Genomic DNA, 18,394 nt, shown 5'->3' with positions numbered 1-18,394 from the left:
GGAAATGTATATAGGAGTGAGAAATTAATGAAGAAATGATCGTTTTAACATGTGAAATGTGAATGTCAGTAGGGCAGCTAAGGACAGCAGTCTTGCAGGATGCAGTCAGTCACTGTGAAAGGAGAAGTAATGGAGATGTGGTTTGAGCATCATCTAGGGGGCAGCTGAAGCTGCCTGAGGACATGAATCCTTAAGAACAGGACACAGAAGAGGATTAGCATAAGGTCAGGGAGTAAGTCTTAAGAGATCCCTTTGGATATGAGTGCAAGAAAAGAAAAGCTCCAGAAAGAGAATGCAATGGAGAGTGGGGGATACAAGACAGGTTAAAGCACAAAAGTGCAGTAAGTGCAGGCACCACAAGTCATGGGGAAATATGGGCAGATAAAAATGGATTGAGAAAAATGTATTTGTCATCTTACTGAACATCACCTCTAAGGATGAACTCTAGATCTGGGCTGTCCAAGACAGTAGCCACGAGCCACATGTAGCTACCCAGCACTTGAAATGTGGCTAGTCCAAATTGAGATGTGCTGTAAGTACAATGCTCACCAGTTTCAAAAACGGAAGAGGAAAAAAAAATATTTCATTAATACTTTTTATATTGATTATATGTTGAAATATTTTAGCTTTATTGGGTTTCAAAAGTATTAAACTGAACTTCAGTGGTTTCATTTTACTTTTTAAATGTCTTTACTAGAAAATAACATGTTTTTAAGTTTTTGTTTTTAAGTAATCTCTCCACCCAACGTGGGGCTCACACAACCCTGAGATCAAGGGCCTCATGCTGCACTGACTGGCCAGCCAGGCACCCCTGGATGGCACTGTTTTAAATTGACTACAGACCTAATGTAAAAAGGACAAACATTACTGTTAATAGAGAAAAATGTAGGGGAATATATTTGTGACTCCAGGGGGAAGAAAAGGACATCTTATACAAAAGTTCAAATGCACAAACTTTAAGACAAAAATTAGATTCCATAAAAAATTAAGAATTTCTGTTCAATGAAGGACATCATGGACAACGTTGATAATTTAGTGGAACGACAGAAAATATTTGAAACCAATAAGAGATTTATATCTAGAATACACAAGAAAATCCTGCAAATCAACAACAAAGAGGAGATTACTACCACTAAGAAAGATGAGCAAAAGATATGAACAGGAAATTTACAGAAGAACAAACCCCAAAAAACTTTACACCTATTATACTGGTAAAAAATTGAAAACTGGATAATGTCCAACATTGGCAGAGTTGTTGATATAGAGGGCCCCTCACGTGCTGCCGGTGGGAGGTTAGACTGGTATAATTTTTCCGGAGAACAACTTGGTACTACTTAGATAAGTTAGTTCCAAGAATACCCTATGACCCAGCAAACTAGCAATTCCACCCCGGGTTTATATCCCTCCAAATTCTCACAGGGATCCATTAGGGCACACATAATGGTGTTAACTGTAACCTTGTTTATAATGGTGTGGGGTTGGAGGCAACCTAAATGTCCTACATGTAGAGATGGATAGGTAAAATATGATTGCACACTAGGGAATATTACACAGTGGTTAGATATCACACAGCAACACCCAGGGGGTGGGGGGAGGAGCGGTTAGCGGAAAAATTAAAACAGTGAGCCATGCAACACAAGTTGCATAAAACATTTACACAATTTACCCAAATGTGCAATGGGTGGACCTTGTTTATATCCACATTAGAAGAAACCAACTGCAAAAAGACGTATTTGCAACAATCTAGAAGAAATTTTAATATAAAGATGAGATAATATTAGCATAGTGCTGATGTTTTAATTAGAGGTAGATAGTGAAGGCCTTATAGGTGAAATGACATTACATCTCGGGTTGCTTTTTAAACACTCCAGCTCCCCCCCCCCACACACACACACATGCACACACAAGTATAGAGGATAGATAAGATAAGCAGAATGTTGGTAATTGTCAAAGCTGGGTAAAGGGTCCATAGGAGTTTGTCATAATATCCTGTCTCTATGCCTTTTTGAAAATTTCCACAACAAAACATCTCTTAACATGGAAAAAGCATATGCGCACTAAAAAGACATGTCTCGCAAAAACACAAAATAATACACATTAAACTCATTAGAATCGTTGCCTGTGAGGGAAGGGGAACTGAGATAAAACAGAATAAATAAGAGTAGGGAAATAGATGGGGGGGGGGGAGATGGAACAATATAAAAACGCAGGGAAGAAAAGGATGGTGAATGAAATGAAATCTTTAGAAGGGTGAAACGTGTTAAAAAGACATTAGTTTTGGTGACCTCAGAAAATTTGGGGAAATTGGAAAGGTGGACAGAACCCAAAACACAGCACTCAAAGGTGGGCAATAGCAGGTTCAAACTCTATATTTGAAAATAAATCTGGCCTGGAACACAGAGAAAGAAGCCAAGATAGAAAACATTAATAGTGAAGATGAGTGAAAGCGATTTCACAAATGGATGAGGAGGTCCCTATACACGTTTTAAAAGTCTGAGTGTTGGGGCACCTAGGGGGCTCAGTTGGTTGAATTTCTGATTCTTGGTTTTGTCTCAGGTCATGATCTCACGTTTGTGGGTTCAGGCTCTGCACTGACAGTGCGAAGTCTGCTTGGGATTCTCTCCCCCCTCTGCCCCTCCCTCGAGCATGTGCTTTCTCTCTAAATAAACAAGCATTAAAAAAAAAAAAAAAAAAAAAAAAAAAAAAGAGTGTAGAGAGAAACTGGAAATTACCAAGAGGAGGAGGGAAGGAGAGAAGTAGATAGCAGTAGGAGAAATCATGAGTTGCATTAAATTTGTAAGGACAGTGCCTCTTCTGAAATGGTGTGGGAAACAAAAAAAGAATTCCGTGAAAGAAACTTATCAAAGTAGCTGGGGAGGAGGAGAGCACCCTGGGGAATTTGCGCCTGATGGTATCAGAGAAGCTTCTTTGGAGCCACCACAATGAACAATGGTGATTGACAACCTCACTGGCATGCTCCACTCAGAGATAAACTGGGTCCATCAATCTCTATAAACGTCTATTCTTTGTTCAAGGATGACAGTGAGTAATCCACTTAAATAGCTTCTCTTTTGCCACCAGGAGGTGCCCTTGGACTACAGCTGAATTTTGAATGCTAGAAAGTGCTGAGGAGTCACAGTTGCCTAGACCTCCAGCAGCTTGGTGTGGACTTGGAGACCCTTTCTCACCCCTTCCCTCAGTCCAAACAAGGAATTTCTCTGGGCCTCTGCACCAAGTATTCTTTTGGTGTGTTCACCACGGACCAGGGACCGTGAAGGACACACATCAGAGTTAATACCCTACCTAAAGAAAACCAGCCGACATATGTATATGAGCAAACAAAACGTTACTGATAAACGTAGCCTGGGTAACAATGCCTCATAGAGCTATCCCAGCTCTGCCATCTTTCGTTCTCTTTCCTCACCAGTGGATAACATGTTTGCAGTGAAAAAAAACTAAGTTATATTGTTATATTTAAAGCTCTACAAAAATTGACTACGTTTGCTTAAAACGCTTAAAATGCTTCCTTGTTTCTAAAATGTTATCCCAAGCTACCAAAGAGGTTGGCCAGCCCGGTAAGAAACCCCTGTTTAGAGGACCCAGTGAGATAACCCTTTGTCATCAGCTACCCGCCCCCACCCCCCAATAGCACGACCCATTGTGATGATTAGCGACATCCGAGGCTTCCGATTACACCAAGGCAATGGTTGCGTCCGGAGCCCTTCTGACGCTTGAGCTCCGACCCTCCCCTCAACCCCGCTTCCAAGGTACTGATTGGCTAGCCGGGGCTGGGGGCGGACTGACTTCCGCTCCGCAGCGACGTCACCAGTTGGCCCCGCCCTCGTGTCACGGCGGCTGGGAGCCTAGCCTGAGGCAGCCATTTGTATGCGGCTGCGGGATTGGCCGCCCGGCTCCCGCGAGGGGGAGGGGAAGGAGGCAGAGCGCACTCGCGCGTGCGTGAGCTGGCGCGCGAGAAAGGGCCCGGTCGCGCCGAGGCTCGAGCGGCCGTCGCCATTTTGTAGGGTTCTCTCTGACGCTGGAGCCGCCGCCACCGCCGCCGCCACCCGGAGGTGCGAGTGGGTCTTGTGGGTTTGTGGGGAGCCCGGGGGTAGGCCGGGCTGGGCCTCTGGCGAACGGGGCTTGAACAAGGTTTGGGTTTCTCTGGCTGCGGGAGGTCCGGGGAAGACAACGGGAGGAGGCGGGGCCGGGTCTCCGGAGGGGGCGGGGCAGGGGTCGGGTTGAGTCTAGTCTTTGTTGGGGCGAAAGAACTGGAGGTTGGGTCGCTGGGGGAGTACGAGATTGGGGCCAAGGAAGCCTCTTTATTCTTAGAGTGTCTTTGAAGGTATTACCGCCCGAAGGAGACGTGCACAGATTTCCCTCCAAAACCTCGCTACCGGGGTCACTCAAGATAACATGCCTCTTGTCCCTTTCTTGAGCTCTTTCCTGCCCTCCCCAAACAGTATTTTAAGACCTAAAACAGCCAACCCTGTTATTTAAATGCTCCTCGTTTCACGGAGATGATAGACTATGCCATGCATGCTGACCCCCGACCTCCTGTTTGTGTGTCACATCTCACACTACCCCTAAGTATAAACCTTTCCCCTCTACTGAAAAAATAATGAACGTTTATATGAATCTTGAAGGTGCCAAGAACTTCTTTGGAGGGCTAAATCAAATGCAATGCACTAGAATTCCCCACTCCACCCCTAACTTTTGGCAATCTTGTTTCTTCCCTCCCAGGCTCTTGTCAGGATGGTGAAGCTGTTCATCGGAAATCTGCCCCGGGAGGCCACAGAGCAGGAGATCCGCTCACTCTTCGAGCAGTATGGGAAGGTGCTGGAATGTGACATCATTAAGAACTACGGCTTTGTGCACATAGAGGACAAGACGGCGGCCGAGGATGCCATACGCAACCTGCACCACTACAAGCTGCATGGGGTGAACATCAATGTGGAAGCCAGCAAGAATAAGAGCAAAGCCTCCACCAAGTTGCATGTGGGCAACATCAGTCCTACTTGTACCAACCAAGAGCTTCGCGCCAAGTTTGAGGAGTATGGTCCAGTCATCGAATGTGACATCGTGAAAGATTATGCCTTCGTGCACATGGAGCGGGCAGAGGATGCAGTGGAGGCCATCAGGGGCCTTGACAACACAGAGTTTCAAGGTGAACTGCTCTGGGATCTGGGTGGCAGAACTGAGCAGTGGGGTCTAGGTCAAGACAGAGATAAGAATGCAGGACCACGTGGCTGGCAGGGTGGTGTCTTCAATTCTGTTTTGGCGGATATAATAGATTGCATGTTTACCACTCTTAAGTACGGTTTACTCTTGGGAGAAGCAAACACTTCCCCTTTTCAGATGTATTTGCCAAGATGTTCCTCCGCAGCTGTATAGAATCACAGACTGTGGGTTACTTTATCCCACAGTCTTCATTTATCTGAGTTCTGCTGGAAGTTTACTCTGCCTGGGCAAATGAGCACCTCATGTGAGAAGGGAAGATAAAAGTCTGTGGATTACCTGCTGCTTTTGTTATATTCAGGGAGCCTTATCTTTGAGAATTTAAATGCCTAGGATTTTGTACTCTTTACTGCCTTGGGTGATAGGTTGTTGTAGGAAAGAGGAACAGAGACATCTAGAGAGATCCCTATGTTAAAAATCTAGATGGTAAATCTAGATTTGGGGGAGTATCTTTTGAGTGCTCAAATATATTCGGTCTGTGAACTATACAAGCAGGGTCAAAAACCATGCCATTGGACTATTCTCTTTGGCCTACTATTATTTAATGGAAAAATAGAGGAAATTTTTAAAAATACTAGGTTGAATGAGGTGATGGTCTTGCTTCTGAGAGGTTCCAGTAAGGGTGTTGTAGAGTGTATTGTGTAATTTTTTTTTTTCAATGTTTATTTATTTTTGGGACAGAGAGAGACAGAGCATGAACGGGGGAGGGGCAGAGAGAGAGGGAGACAGAATCGGAAGCAGGCTCCAGGCTCTGAGCCATCAGCCCAGAGCCTGACGCGGGGCTCAAACTCACGGACCGCGAGATCGTGACCTGGCTGAAGTCGGACGCTTAACCGACTGCGCCACCCAGGCACCCCTGTAATTTTTTTTTTTAAGTCTATTTATTTATTGTGAGAGAGAGTGAGCAAGTGTGGGTGGGGGAGGGGCAGAGAGAGGATCCCAAGCCGGCTCTGCAGGGTCAGCCAGATGTGGGGCTTGAACCCCCGAACCATGAGATCATGACCTGAACCGAAATCAAGAGTTGGGCACTTAACCAACTGAGCCACTCAGGCGCCCCTAATTTTACCAGTTGTAAAGGTACCTCTGTTCTTACTAATACCTTGAGGTTGTCTGAAGATTCTGCAGCTGTGCTAATGTAGCCACTAGGCACATGTGGCTATTAAATAAATTTAAAAATTCATTTTCTCAGTTGTACTGCACACATTTGAAGCACTCAGAAGTCACATGAGGCTGGCTAGTGGTGACTGAATTAGTGTAAATACAGAACATTTCTGTCATCATCGAAAGTTTTGTGGGAGAGTGCTGTTCCACAAGAAGTTTTCTGTTGACAGTATCATCTTGGGCCACACATTTACAGCCACTTTCCAGGTTCATAAATTAACACCATTTTTTCTGAGTGCCGCTAAAAGATTTGTTGAGAAGTATTTAAGTGTCCTCTGCTAAACCTAGAAAACAGTGAGAAAAGAAATGGGAGAAAAGGAAAAGTTGACCAGAAAAGGGTAAGAAAGTTTGCAGATAGTGTAGTTTGCAAATAGTGTGCATCACATCGCTCTGGCCTCAGCCAGTGGTGCCCTGGCCTTTAGGTCATCTCTGTGGTATAGGGTGAAAGTCACAGATAACTTGCTACCGTTAACTAGTTGTGTGACTTTGGCCAAGTGTTTTAACCTCTCTGTGCTTCGTTTTCCCCACTTAACAAAATAGAATTAATGATCCCTGCAGTACCTCCCTCACAGGATGGTAGTGAGGCTAGGATGAGGTAATAGATGTGAAAATGTTTTCACAGTAAAGCACTATAGGATGAAAGGTGAGTGTTGTCTGCTACAATGAGTGTGTTTCCATTATGGTTAGAAACTGATTTATAATTTGATAGTTATGCTTTACTCATTTACCTATTTTATTTGTTTTTCTTTTATTATTTTGGAAAGCTGTTGCCCTTTAGACAGCTTTAAAAATATTCTTAATTATTTTCACTTGAGACAAGAACATGACTGGACAGTGTTTGGAAAGAATGGCGGGGGGGGGTTCTCTCTTGACAGGTAGCAACATGTAAAGAATGCAGTTAAAGCCGGGTACAAATTCTGCAAGATATCCTAGTAGTGTAATACTCCATGTCCTTACCTTTTTAATATATGATTGAGTAAAAAGATAAGGGCAAAATATGCGTACAGAAGTCAGTTAATTGGGGGGCGCTGGCTTGGGAAGAGCGTGTGTTTTAATAAACCAGGTTTAATTACTCTAGGAAGTGGGTGTTTGAGTAATGGTGATTCATGAATTGTTTAAAACGTCATTATTGGAAAAGAAAAATCCTTTATTTGGTTTTCATGTTCTTAGCCTGGCTTCTCTGGAGAAAGGACTCCACTCCGAGTTATATATATAGACATTTTTATAACCAGCTCTTTTTTTTTTTTTTTTCCAGATGACAAGAGAAAGTTTAGCATTGGATAATATGTTAAGGGTTTTAAAGAAAATATAATCTACATACCAATTTGTCACATTTTTTGATGAAGCCTTTTTTTTAGTCAACTGCTAATGAAGGTGGCCTCTTAAAAGAGGGCCATTTTGAACATCTTTTGAACCTTTATATGTTAATAGCTGCCATTTAGGCTTCTGCGTTCGGGACTTAAGAAAGGAAACAGCGGAACCTCAGTTACCTGGGTCTTTCGGGACCTGTTTCCTCTCCACGTGTAGCAGTGAACGGGAATTGGGAATGATGAAGCAGCTGAATTGGGAATGATGCATGAGTTCAGGTGTCTTGTTCCCCTCCTCCCCCAACACGTAAACAAGCACTAAGCTGGAGTACCGTTGTGGGTCAGCTACACACCCAGCCTTCTCTGGGTCCAGGCACGGGATAGGAGCTCAGTGTTTAGGACCCCAAGTGGCCCATCTCTCAGGATTTTAATAATCTTTCTGTTCCAGTTTTCAGAAGAAAACACCTCTATTAGGTTGGTTTTCTGGGAAACGTTGGCAGCATATTTCAGTGACTTTTGGAGGTCTCAGAAAATCTTTTAAGTTTTTGGCTTCTCCAAGTGTAGTAGTGGTAGAATTTAATCTTTCGACATTCTTTGCCTTGGTTCCTTAAAGTAATAGAGAAGCACAGTATTTTTCAACTATAAGAACTTTAGGGGACTTAAAACCCTAGTTTTACAACCTTTGGAACATTGTGGAAAAAAAACCTATCACTTCTATTCAGATCTTTCAATGCTGGTTAGAAAAATATTTTACCTGAATCCTTTTCACAGCTACTACAGAGGTAGATTTTGCCATAGATGTTTATAAATTTATGAGTTCTACTCAATAAAACAGGAATGAAGACTGGGTGTAGTAATAGAAACATCAAGCAAAAATTACTGAGTTTTGTTTCTCAAGAAAAAAATCCTTTTAATGTGCTTTTCGGTCTCTCAATTGGCTACTTTGTAGATTGGCATGGTTACTCCAACTTCAGAATTGGAGCAGTTTGTGTCTGTCACACAGGTTCATGTCACCATGCATGATTGAAAACCAAGTACCTTGTGTCTTCCAGCCTAAGTCATAGGGAACTACGTTTGGGATATAAATTGGAGCAAAAAAGAATCCGTATTTCTGTTCTAAACATAGTTAGCCCAGGGTCCTTAATAACGTCTCAGAATTAGAACGGGAGTATTTAAATCTCTGAAAGCAATGGGTGGCTAAATGCTGCTTTCGGAGGATGACTGCCATTTGGCATCTGTTGACTCTCAGTGGTGATGGTGGATGCTGCGTCTCTGCCGGCAGCTAGAAGAAAAACCTGAGCACTTTTGTTTCTGCTAAAGAAAAGGTTTTAACTTGGAGGCAGCAAGTACTAGAAACTGGGGTGGTATGAATCTTAGACCCTGGGCGGAACTGAGTTTGACTAAAGTGATGTTACTGCCCTAACCCGCTCCCCTCTCAGGGTCAGTGCATGGCGTGGTTCTGGCTGCTGTTCTGGCTGCCGTCCTGAATCGGGCTGTTTCCAACAGGATGGTGGAGCACGAGGCCTCCTATCCGCATAGCTGCATCCAGAACGAGGTCTGTTAAAGAGAGAGCAACTTGCTGATCGTGGAGGGGGGATTTGTTCCGAGCAGCCTTTAAGAGTGACGCGAAGCCCCTGTTCTCTGCCTCCAGTGGCTGCCTTTTGGCCACGATTTGAGAAGTAACTGACTTTATCTCCAAAGTCTTAGGCAGTTTGGCACTAAATACTGCCAAAAATAATCCTTTCCTCAAACTGCTTTTAAAGACCTTGGATGCTTTCGTCAGTAAGGGTCCCTGGGCATGGTGGTACATAGCCCTGGGCAAAGATTGTTTCTTCTCTTAGCTGTTCCTGGTGCTGGTCATTTCCTGGAGGAATGGATGTTGCTTGTTTGTATGGGTGTCCAGAGAGACCTGTAGGTAAATGCTGCATTTTTCTAAGTAGATAATCCCCTGTGAAGATTGTAAGCTACACTGCAGGATGAAATGCTGGTCATTCCATTACATGGGAACACATTGTCCTGAAGAAACCAGAACTGTTTCAGTATCTTTCTAATTTTTGCTGTTGAGAGACCTTGGTCAAGTTTTCTTTTTCACGGTAGGCATGGATTCACCCTTGCTGAAAAATGTGGGGTGGGGTTGAAATCTGGAGGGTCTTATAACTCCTAGAGGTACTGGAGGTGAAGCAGATGATGAGCCAGGTATGATTTGTGTACCCAACATAGCCTTCTGGTGACATCTGCAAAAATGGCTGGACGAAACAAGATGGACAGAAGATCGCTGTGGTTTTTAAGCTGCAGTTAAATGCTCAGGCCTTGTATTGCCCTGAGTAAATCAGTGAGAGGTTGGTAAGATGCTTTTCAAATCTGGCATAACTGAGGTGGTGTTGGCTATCTGATTTGGAAGAAATGGCAGGTCTTGAATCGTTAACAGTTATAATCAATCTTAGCAGTGAAAAGTGCTGAACTGAAAAGTTTCTCAGTTTCTGTGTTGGGGGGAGAGGGGGAAGGAAGGGAAAGTTGTGGACACAGAAGTAGGAGGGAATCTGGTCAACCTGGTGTAAGTAGAAAGTATTGACTGATCTCAGAGAACTCAAAGGTCCTAGCTGTCATCTATATTGAAAAGTAACTTCATCTTTTGGAGGGAATTGCTGAAATAGGGTTGCAGGAGTGTGTGTATGTATGTGTGTCTTAGACCAACTAGTTTACTTTCGTTTTGGGGAGGATTAAAGAATGTCATTGAGTTATAATAAGTCTTCTTACATCTATTTTCTCAAGGCAAAAGAATGCACGTGCAGTTGTCCACCAGCCGGCTTCGGACTGCCCCTGGGATGGGAGACCAGAGTGGCTGCTATCGGTGTGGGAAAGAGGGGCACTGGTCCAAAGAGTGTCCAGTAGATCGTACAGGCCGTGTGGCGGACTTTACCGAGCAGTATAATGAACAGTATGGAGCAGTGCGCACGCCTTACACCATGGGCTACGGGGAATCCATGTATTACAACGATGCATATGGAGCACTCGACTACTATAAGCGTTATCGGGTCCGCTCTTACGAGGCAGTGGCAGCGGCGGCAGCAGCTTCTGCGTACAACTATGCGGAGCAGACCATGTCCCATCTGCCTCAAGTCCAGAGCACAGCTGTGACCAGTCACCTCAACTCCACTTCTGTTGATCCCTACGACAGACACCTGTTGCCGAACTCAGGTGCTGCTGCCACTTCGGCTGCTATGGCTGCTGCTGCTGCCAACAGTTCCTCCTATTATGGAAGGGACCGGAGCCCCCTGCGTCGTGCTGCAGCTGTGCTCCCCACAGTTGGAGAGGGCTACGGTTATGGGCCAGAGAGTGAGCTGTCTCAGGCTTCAGCAGCTGCACGGAATTCTCTGTATGACATGGCCCGGTATGAGCGGGAGCAGTATGTGGACCGAGCGCGGTACTCAGCCTTTTAAAAACTGGAGGTGAGAGTGGGGTGGGTGTGGTTAAGAGACTCTATTTTGTTTCCTTGAAAGAGACCTGTGCTGCATGGAGGAGGCTAAAGCCACCTGTTTGTTTGCTGTCAGGACAGTCTCCAAGTGGTATAAATTACATAGTAGTAGTTTTAAATATTTCTCTAGCGTAGGCCAGAGGTTCATTTGGCCTCTTGAGGTTTTTTAGTGTATGACTCCCAACCAACTTTTTCCTTCTGAGAGAACAACAAACTCAGTTAGTGCGAATATTATTTAATCAAGCGTAAGCAATCTGGGTTACAGAATGTAGTTAAGAGAACATTTGTTGAGTCCCCTCTTTGTACATTATATTATTGAATCTACACAATAAGCCTTTAAGATGTTTTCTCTTTTACAGAGCAGGGAACAAAGGCTCAGAGAGGTTAAGTACTTTGAGGTCATCTGACAATTGAGAGGTAGAGTTCAAACTCAGGCCTTGCTGACTCCAAAATGACTCTCTTTCCACCATGAAAGTCACTGTGGTCTAAGCTGAAGAGCACGGGTTCAGGAGTTACGAATGAATGTCACAGTGAGAATTTTAACTACAACTTTAGACTTCTCACTTGCCAACAAAACTACTACTTAGGTCATTAGCCTTTATCAGAGGAAGCTCTTCTAATATCCTAGAGCTATAAGCCAAATAAAGATCTATAAATTTCAGGTGTTTATTCTAAGACCCTTGAAAGCAAAATGTTTTGATGCCACTGTCCCATGGAGTCCTTTCCTTATTGGTAATCCAGAGCGTCGTCTTCTGTGTGGGCACTTTAAGCCCTGTTTCTGCAGAGTCTGTGTTACTATCGTGTAGAACCCCAACACTTCTCATTTCTTCTAGCAGTTTTTGGTTTGTGTTCAAGAGGAACCTATAAGGAACTAGGTAGAATAGGTAATTTTCTAACGGGTATAAAATCCCACTGGTGGTGCCCCTAGAAATTTAATTTTTCCTACTTTAGACAAGGTATGCCAAAGATGTTGGAATGTCAAGAATAATTAGCAGTAATATCTAGAGATTGATAAATCTTTTCATCTGAGTGGAAGTGGCATCACGACAACTTCTGTTCTCATGGTTTTCCTTGTACTTTGAAATCAAGCATCACTTGAATTGGAAGCCTACCCGAGGGTCAAATGGAGTTACCGCTGAGTTTCCAGAGTTCCTAACTTACCCTGTTGGTAAATATATGTGTAGAAGAAAATAAAGCAATAGGAATTTGCCCTTTTACGTAGTGAGAAGCAAATGATGCTTTGAACCTGTGATGAATTATACCCTGTGTGACCATGACACGACTGGGATCTCCTGAGACCACTGTGTAGTGGTGTATCTTCATGTGCGTGTAGTAATCTTATACCTTGTGTAGCTTGCCTTAATTTTTACTTTTAATGCAGCAGGATCTGCCATGAAGCAGGATATTTCTCTAAAGGTGGTATCATCTACCAGATGACTTCTGTTTTTCTCATATGTGTTTCAAAGTTAAATTAGTGTACTATGGTCTTAAAAGGGTATCGTTAAGGTATTTTAAAGTGAATTTTGACTGCAAGCAGTGGTTGTTCAACTAACCTCTTTTTAGTGATGACTTTTAAAGAAACTTACCTTCCAGGTGTGAACCTCAAATGGACTGAATAACCCTGAGTTGGTTGCAGTCCCAGGAGCCTGATGTTAATGAGGCTGCCAGGATGAAATACTCCAGAACTGTTGGGGATCTGAATTTGGGTCTCACCCTAGCAGAACTGATTCAAGAACGTCACAACTTTTGAAGTCGGTTGGTACAGATCAAGACCAAGATTTGGCCCTTTGTCTGTAATAAGTAGAGGAACTTGGTGTGAGTTAACTTCTTTTCTCCCCCAGCCATTGGTGTCTGGAGTTCCCATCATCAATGGAAGAATTAGGGAATTTTAGGATTTCTTCCTTTGATTTGGTAAGGGAGATGTGATCAATTAGGGGAACTCCTGGAATTATGGCTCTAAATGTGTGACAGTATGACATGTTGGAGGGTGAATGAACCATTCCTTGATACGCTTTGTGATTGCTGTTTATGAAACTTGTTTACTTATGAAAGAGTAAAGCGAAACAAATTTAGAGTAGTACAGTTGGCCATATTTGAGATCTTGGCATCTTCTGCTTTTTTCTGGACCTAAAAATTAAATTATGGTTTTGGATAATATCTATGTATGCCCTTTGTTGCAGTGACAGTAGCCTTGTATCACAGAGGTTGTCTTGACTAAAAGATGGTAAGAGAGTGGAAAAGATGTATTTTATCACCAACACAGCAGTCTGCCAGATAGATTGCTTCTAATTCTATATATATAACTAGAAGTAGAGTCCTTGGTAATTACATGGGATGTAAGTTTGATCCAGTCTGACTTGGTTTTGTTTTGTTCTTTGTTCTTTTCCCCCTGGAATACAGGACGGGACCAGGGCCCTTGTGCTCGGAGCCAAGCTGCTCTCCAGGCATTGTGTAAGCCTCTTGTGTTGTGCTCTCTTTCAGGTAGGATAATTGCGGACTGAACCCTCGGGCTGCGGTCATATATGAGAACTTGCTCCGCGCGGTCCCCTTTGCCGGGATGTTTCCATTGCTTCATGTTTCAGTAAACAAAGGAGTTTGTGACCAACTATGTTTTCTTTCTTAATTTAATTCTTCTAAGTTGACTTTTCTTTCCTCCTGATACTAGTCTCTGTAGCCTTTCACTCTATTCCTTATATTCTCAGCCTCTGAGCAGCCCTAGGTAAGGATTATGCTGGCATCCCCTTTTTCCTGTACAGTGGAACCCCTCTTATCTTGCTTTCCTTAGGAGTTGAACCCTTCTCCCTGTCTACCTGCAACATCTCCTTTCCCTTTAAAATGACCATGTAGTGGCAAGCGACCTTTTACTCTTCTCTGTTAGCTCTGGACTCTAACATTGAAGCTAATCTTCTGAAACTGCTAGGACCATTGGGGTTTTGGGGGAGGGGGGTTGTTTTGTTTGTTTTGTTTTTTTATGTCTGACCTGTGATCGTGGTACAGCATTAGCTGAAATTTAGCCTTGTTTTATTCCACTCCTCCCACTTTTTTTTTTAATATTTTGACAAATAAACGTTTCTAACACTTAAGTACCTTTTTGTGTTATTTACTGTTGTGTTATATACTGCTATTTACTACCAGTTATTTACTACTGTTATTTACTACCAGTATCTTCTGGCTCTTGTATCTTCTGGTTCTTTCTTAGTTGTGCTCAAACTACAAAATTCAAATGAGTAATTGCCTGAAATTTAGATGTAGAAGGAGGGGTTTGGTGCAGTCTACGTAATGTGGCCTCAGTCAGTAATGGGTGAAGAAAAGTTAGCCAGCATCTTGAGACATTGACAAGTATGCTACTGCATATGGTCGGGTTCCTTCTGTCTAAATAATTAGAGTTGCTCTTTTCACTTTACAGGTTAGCAAACTCAGATTAGAATGCTTTACCAGGAAAAAATAAGCCAGAATATCTCCAAGGACATCAGGTTGACTCTATTTGACTTCATATGTTCAATTAAATTCACTTAAAACTACTCAAGTCTCACTTCCTATGGTATTAATATTCTGCTAGGATTAGACTTTGCCTTAAGTGAGACCAAAAAGGGAGAACATGTCATATTTTGAGCAGAAAAGCAAGTAGGGTATTAATGATCAGAAGGGACAACATCCTGCAATTAAACAGGTCTATAATTTTTTAAAAGATTTATGGACGTTGCTTAGGTCCCCAGAAAAGCAAGTTTAGTGATGGATTCAATGCTACTTAAGCTTTATTTATTGCAACCTAGATGGAAATGCTGGTGTGTAAATTCTGACTACCTGTGAATTTTAGAGCAAAATTTCCCGATTTTTTAGGGGTAGGATACAACAGTCTGGAGATACTAACCTGTCCGTGCACCACTGCAACCAAGTGGTAAAAGTACACGAGGCCCGTGTTAGCTTCAGCATTCCCTAAGGAGGCAGGGTTATCCGTTTTACATTTTTAAAAAAGGCAGAGATACTGGGATTCCTTGTAATTCATGTACAAGGTACCAGGCGGAACAAAGATAAGTATGTACAGGTTTTGTTGAGCTCATCAAAATGTCAGGTCCTCCCTGTGTGCTTTGGGTGTGTGGGAACTTTTAATGTAACAGTTTAACATACCTTGATTTCTATCTCCCTGACAGATCAAACAAAAAAAACCCCCAAAACCCAGCGTTGGCAAAAGTTCTACACCAACTCTGTCCAATAAAATCTTGGCAGTGTTGGAAGTGTTCTACATCTGTGCTATCCTCAGTTTATAGCCATTAGCTACATGTGGCTGTTAAGAACTTGAATGTGACTAGTGAAGCTGAGAAACCAGTTTTTTTATAATTAGCCACGGTGGCTAGTGGCTGCTACTGGACAGCACGGTTTCGATGATAAAATAAGTTATGTAAGGAGGGGGAAACGCCTTGCACAATCATACAAAATATTTTTCCTTTAAAAAGTCCTTTCACTGCACCGGAATAACATACTGGGAAAGGGGTTGGTTTCCAGCCAGTGTGAGGACTGTTTAGTAGGAACAAATGTATTTCTAAATCTGTTATTACCATGAGAAATTGCATGTTGTGGACACAAAATCCCTTTTATCCGAAGACCAAATTTCTCATTATAGACCATTTCAGAGTCCCACGAAACCTCTCACAATAAAAGCACCTGAATTCATTGATCAGTGATTTGAATTCCTACTATGAGCCAGGATTTAGGTGATGAAGGAGGGGAGGCCTATGTGGTTCCTAGCAGAGAAACAAACGTTAATTACATCTTTTGTAAGCACAATGGAGGGTGGAGTACAGGACACTCTGAAAACACAACAGTGATTGGGATCGGGGGATTGGGCGGTGGACTGGCAGTTGCTAGTCCAAGTGAGGAAGCAGCTCATGTGAAGGCACCTGATCAGGAAGAGTGTGACCCACACTAGGAACCAAAAAGGGAGCTCTGTGGCAGAAGAAAGTGCAGTAGGAATCTAAAGAGGGAAGTTCTAGGCACAGTTCATTAGAGCCTTACAGGCTATCTTAGGAATTTCCCCTTTATCCTAAAAGACTAACTGGGAGCCACTAGAGGGTTTTAAGTTTGGGGGTAACAGGATCAGATTCACTCTTATTAAAACAATCACTCTTGGGGGTGCCTGGGTGGCTCAATCAGTTGAGTGACCCTTGATTGCGGCTCAGGTCATGATCTCACGGTTTGTGAGTTCAAGCACTGCATCAGGCTCTGCACTGGCAGTGTGGAACCTGCTTGGGATTCTCCCTCTCTCTGCCCCTCTCCTTGTACGCTCTCTTGCTTGCTCTCAAAAATAAACATTAAAAAACAAAATCACAATTACTCTGGATAGGAACAGAAGTAAGTTATTATATGTGAAATTTATGCGACATAACAGCAGCAGTCTGTTGCCTGATCATGAAGCCAAAAAGGGTGACATTTTGTCTTAAAGGGGGGAAACATACCTTGTAAACAGGAAAAGGACCGTTCATAAGGACATGTGATTCAAGGGGCAAAGGGGTAGGGTTTAAGCCCTGAGGTTAATCAACCCATAAATAACAGAATGAGCTGTGCCTCTCCCACCCTAACATTTGGTGAGCACCTGTTGTTGGCCAGAACCTAAGGGCTTTGCACAAGGCACCACTGAGGGGCAGGAGAGATGAGATTAGGTCTCAGCTGAGAGGATGGCACAATGAAAATGGTAATTGCTGGAGAAATGTAAAAGTATTGTGTGAACTCAGAGAAGGGCAATTATTTATGCAATCCTACCAAAACTATGGCTTAATTTGTGCCTTAAGACCTCTCTCCTTTGAAACAAACACACTTACCAATTTACAGACAGTGAAAATGGAGGGACGATGGAAGGCCAAGGGGCTATCCCTGGCCCAGTTTGGGGGTGGAGGATAAGAATGAAGACTATCCCCAGATCTTCCATCGCCATGAATTTCTTCCTGAGCAGTCTATTTGATGTGGGGTTCTGGGAATCCATCCAAGCAACACCCAGCCATAGTAGCAGCACTGTAAGGCACTTCAAGTACAGAGCAAAATCAATCCTAGCCTGATTTAAATATTACTGCCCAGAAAAGCATCCAGATTCCCCGAGGTGGAGTCTGAGAACTCCCTGGCTTCTACTGCAACACCTTCCCTGGGGTGGTAGGGGAGACAGAGACTCGTTACAGTGTCTACTTGGTGAGAAAATTCCTACTGTAGCTCCAAGGCCTTGCTCTACCCATTAGGCCTGTGGCAGCAGACAATTCGGCACAAAAAGATACCAAGCTCTCAGCACTCAATGAACTGCACAGAGATTGTCTGAAGGCAAAAAAAGGTTGGCTGGCTTCAAGGCAGCCCAGAAAAGGGAAGCAACTTGCCCAAGATTGGCTTCATGGCTTGTCAGGATTTGGCTCACAAATCTGGTCCTCAAAGAGTCTCTTGCCCTAGATTTTGGAGGAGGAAAAGAGAGATAAAAATACATTCCTAGGAAAAGCTGTCAGCTTGTCAGAATAATTCCTCTCAGGGCTTTCTTAAGATCTTGGCTATGTTCTGCTAAGGAGAACTGAAGTACCAGAAATGACAGATCAGCCCTAGGAACCCACAAGGGAAGAGGTTAAGGTCTGGTGAGAGGATTTCAATCAGTAGTGCCTTAGGTTTGTGGGCCCTTTGAAGATCCCAGCCAAATTCAAACCGCACAACAGCCCTGTAGATTTGATGACTCATCAATCCTCTCTGCTAGTCCACAAGAACCCAATGAGGTAGCATCCTTGGCTACCCTGGTAATTAAAGCAACAGAGGTTTAAAAAAGTTAAATGACTTGGCCCCACTCCTCTGGCACACAATGCTGAGAAAAAAAGGTTCCTGATTCCTAGTGCTTGTTTCCTAAAGCAGAAAGCCACAAGAAGCTACTGAAGAGCAGCTGCAAAGGGACCCACAGTCCTAGCAGTAGACCTATCCACATGAAGGGGATACAAAGGAAGATTTTAAGCTGCTTCACTTGGCAAGGTGAACTAGACTGCCAGTGAGAGTGGCCCTGGACTGACCTTGGCTCTGGTATCTCTGAAGTAGGGCAATGGCTACAAGAATTAGGAAAATGAGTGGTTAAGGAAAGCAGTCTTCCCACCATGTACCATCATATTCCCTCCAAGTTGGGGCATGGCCAGGACGCTTCAGTGGTTGTGTGAACTGTGCTCCACTTCTCCATATAGACACAAGGAAGAATTTTGGAGATCTAAAT

At 43.4% G+C, this 18,394-nt stretch overlaps 1 protein-coding gene across 5 annotated transcripts; it reads left to right on the top strand.

Annotated features, from left to right (window-relative positions):
• Positions 1 to 3,902: 3,902 nt before the first annotated feature.
• RBM4B (RNA binding motif protein 4B) lies at positions 3,903 to 14,261 on the top strand. Of its 5 annotated transcripts, XR_005787517.1 has the most exons (5): positions 3,903 to 4,070; positions 4,741 to 5,164; positions 10,476 to 11,152; positions 12,772 to 12,933; positions 13,579 to 14,261. XR_005787517.1 is itself a non-coding variant. In XM_040466012.1 (4 exons), the coding sequence occupies exons 2-3, from the start codon at positions 4,753 to 4,755 to the stop codon at positions 11,141 to 11,143; spliced, it is 1,080 nt and encodes a 359-aa protein (XP_040321946.1). In that variant the 5' UTR covers positions 3,903 to 4,070; positions 4,741 to 4,752; the 3' UTR covers positions 11,144 to 11,152; positions 13,579 to 14,261. The 5 variants fall into 5 exon arrangements, 4 of the variants coding, with proteins under 4 accessions (XP_040321946.1, XP_040321944.1, XP_040321943.1 ...); XM_040466012.1 differs by lacking the exon at positions 12,772 to 12,933; XM_040466010.1 differs by having other exon boundaries at positions 12,772 to 14,261.
• The last annotated feature ends 4,133 nt before the right edge of the window (positions 14,262 to 18,394 follow it).

Source organism: Herpailurus yagouaroundi, unplaced genomic scaffold, assembly GCF_014898765.1.
Source record: "Herpailurus yagouaroundi ecotype Mexico unplaced genomic scaffold, PumYag 569, whole genome shotgun sequence".
In the NCBI taxonomy this organism is placed as follows: domain Eukaryota; kingdom Metazoa; phylum Chordata; class Mammalia; order Carnivora; family Felidae; genus Herpailurus; species Herpailurus yagouaroundi.
This window is presented reverse-complemented; position numbering and strand designations above follow the sequence as displayed.